This window comes from Manacus vitellinus, unplaced genomic scaffold, assembly GCF_001715985.3.
Source record: "Manacus vitellinus isolate BGI_N305 unplaced genomic scaffold, ASM171598v3 ctg7180002429316_pilon, whole genome shotgun sequence".
Lineage (NCBI taxonomy): Eukaryota > Metazoa > Chordata > Aves > Passeriformes > Pipridae > Manacus > Manacus vitellinus.
Genome location: NW_021938015.1, coordinates 1 through 2,739, shown reverse-complemented (window position 1 = coordinate 2,739; position 2,739 = coordinate 1). Strand labels below are relative to the sequence as shown.

Genomic DNA, 2,739 nt, shown 5'->3' with positions numbered 1-2,739 from the left:
CCCCATCCCAGTGGGGTGACCCATGTCCTCAAGGAGTGGACTCCCCATCCTTGTGGGGTGCACCCCCATCCTGCTGGGTGCCCCAGTCCCCATGGAGTGGTTGACCCCGTTCCCTGTGGGGTGCCCTGTCCCCGTGGGTGACCCCATCCCATGGTGTGCCCCCAGTCCATTGGTGTGCCCCCTGAGGTTGCCCCAGTCCCCATGGGTGCCCCTTGAGTGCCCCCAGTCCCCCTTGAGGGTGCCCCCCTGTCCCCCCCAATGGATGTCAGTGCCCCCCCATACCATGGTGGCCGTGGCCCAGGTGGGACCTTACCACCCCGGACAAGGAGCACAACTGTGCCACTGGGGTGACCCCAGTTCCCATGGTGTGCCCCAGTCCCATGGGGTGCGCCCCCTGGAGGTGCCCCCAGTCCCCCTGAGGTGCCCCCTTGTCCCCAGCAGGATGTCAGTGCCCCCCCGTGCCACAGTGGCCGTGGCCCAGGTGACCTCCCACCCTGCGACCAAGGGAGCAGAATGGTGCCACTGGCGGTGACCCCTGTCCTGTGGGGTGACCCAGTCCCAATGGGGTGACCCCTGTCCCCCTGGTGGTGGTCCCCTTGAAATGCCCCAGTTCCCCATGGGGTGCCCCCTGAGGTTGCCCCCTGTCCCCCCAGGATGTCAGTGCCCCCCCGTGCCACGGTGGCCGTGGCCCAGGTGACCTCCACCCCGGACAAGGAGCACAACTGGTGCCAGTGCTCGGCGCTGGTGCGGGAGGCGGCGGGACGGGGGGCCCGGCTCGTGTTCCTGCCCGAGGGCTTCGACTTCATCGGGCACGGCCCCGAGCAGAGCCTGAGCCTGGCAGAGCCCCTGGACGGGCACACCGTGGGCAGGTACCGCCAAGCTGGCCAGGTACGGGGAACTGTCGAACTGGGAACTGGGGGGGACTGGGGACACACCGTGGGCAGGTACCGGCCAGCTGCCAAGGTACGGGAGAAACTGGGGGAACTGCGGAGTGACTGGGGGGAACTGGCGGGGACGGGGGGGAACTGGGGGAACTGGGGACACCCACCGTGGAGCAATGGTACCGCCCAGCTGGCCAGGTTATGGGGACTGGGGAACTGGGGGGAACTGGCCGGGAATTGGGGGGAACTGTGGAGAATTTGGGCGGAACTGTGGGATACAACCGTGGGCAGGGTACCGCCAGCTGGCCAGGTACGGGCAACTGGGGAATGGCTGGGAACTTTGGGGGAAACTGGGGGGGACTGGGGGGGAACTGGGTCGAACTGGGGGACTGGGGGAACTGGGGGGGAACTGGGGGACTGGGGGGGACTGGGGAACTGGTTGGGGAACTGGGAGGGACTGGGGGGAACTAGGGGACTGGGGGGAACTGGGGGGGACTGGGGAACTGGGGACACACCTGTGGGCAGGGTAACCGCCCAGCTGGCCAGGTACGCCGGGAACTGGGGGACTGGGGGGACTGGGAGGTGACTGGGGCTACTTGGGGGACTGGGGGAAACTGGGGAAACTGGGGACACCCACCGTTGCGGCAATGGAGTACGTGGCAGCTGGCCAGGTACGGGCAACTGGGGGGACTGGGGGAACTGGGGACACACCTGGGGACACACCTGGAACAGCTGGGACAGGAATGGGGTCCAGGGGTAGGGTTTGGGACAAGGACGGGGGTCAGGGATAGGGTTTGGGACAAGGACGGGGTCAGGAACAGGGTCAGGGACAGGGTTTGGGACAGGAACAGGGTCAGGGACAGGAACAGGGTCAGGGATAGGGTTTGGGACAGGAACGGGGTCAGGGATGGCACTGGGGACAAAACCAGGAACGGGGACAGGGCTGGGGACAAGGGCAGGGCGGGGGGTCCCGTGTGCCCCTGTCCCCATCCCAGGGAATGTGACGTGTCCCTGTCCCCATGTCCCCAAGGAATGTGATGTGTCCCTGTCCCCATCCCCAGGGAATGTGATGTCTGGCTCTCCTGTCCCCAGGGAATGTGATGTGTCCCTGTCCCTGTGTCCCCATCCCAGGGAATGTGATGTGTCCCTGTGTCCCTGTCCCCAAGGAATGTGATGTGTCCCTGTCCCCATCCCAAGGAATGTGATGTCTGGCTCTCCCTGTCCCTCTATCCCCAGGGAATGTGATGTGTTCCTGTGTCCCTGTCCCCATCCCAGGGAATGTGATGTGTCCCTGTGTCCCTGTTCCCATGGAATGTGATGTGTCCCTGTCCCCATCCCAAGGAATGTGATGTCTGGCTCTCCTGTCCCCAGGGAATGTGATGTCTGGCTCTCCCTGTCCCCATCCCCATGGAATGTGATGTCTGGCTCTCCTGTCCCCATGGAATGTGATGTCTGGCTCTCCCATCCCCAGGGAATGTGATGTCTGGCTCTCCTGTCCCTCTGTCCCCAGGGACTGTGATGTCTGGCTCTCCTGTCCCCATGGAATGTGATGTCTGGCTCTCCCCATCCCATGGAATGTGATGTCTGGCTCTCCTGTCCCCAGGGACTGTGATGTCTGGCTCTCCCTCGGGGGTTTCCACGAGCGCGGCTCCGACTGGGACACGACCGGCCGGATTCTACAAACTGCCACATCCTGCTGGACAACTCCGGTGGGAGCCCTGGATCCCAACATTCCTGACCCCACAGTGTCCCCCTGCCACCCCCTGTGTCCCCAACTGCCACATCCTGCTGGACAGCTCCAGTGGGACCCCTGGATCCCAAAATTCCTGACCCCACAGTGTCCCCCTGTGACAACTCC

The 2,739-nt window shown here is 64.8% G+C and overlaps 1 protein-coding gene across 1 annotated transcript; it reads left to right on the top strand.

The window, feature by feature from the left end:
* The first annotated feature begins 654 nt into the window (after nt 1-654).
* On the top strand, nt 655-2,585 carry LOC108642436 (deaminated glutathione amidase-like). The gene is made up of 2 exons (XM_029965576.1): nt 655-888; nt 2,485-2,585. The coding sequence occupies exons 1-2, from the start codon at nt 655-657 to the stop codon at nt 2,491-2,493; spliced, it is 243 nt and encodes an 80-aa protein (XP_029821436.1). The 3' UTR covers nt 2,494-2,585.
* Nucleotides 2,586-2,739: the final 154 nt, after the last annotated feature.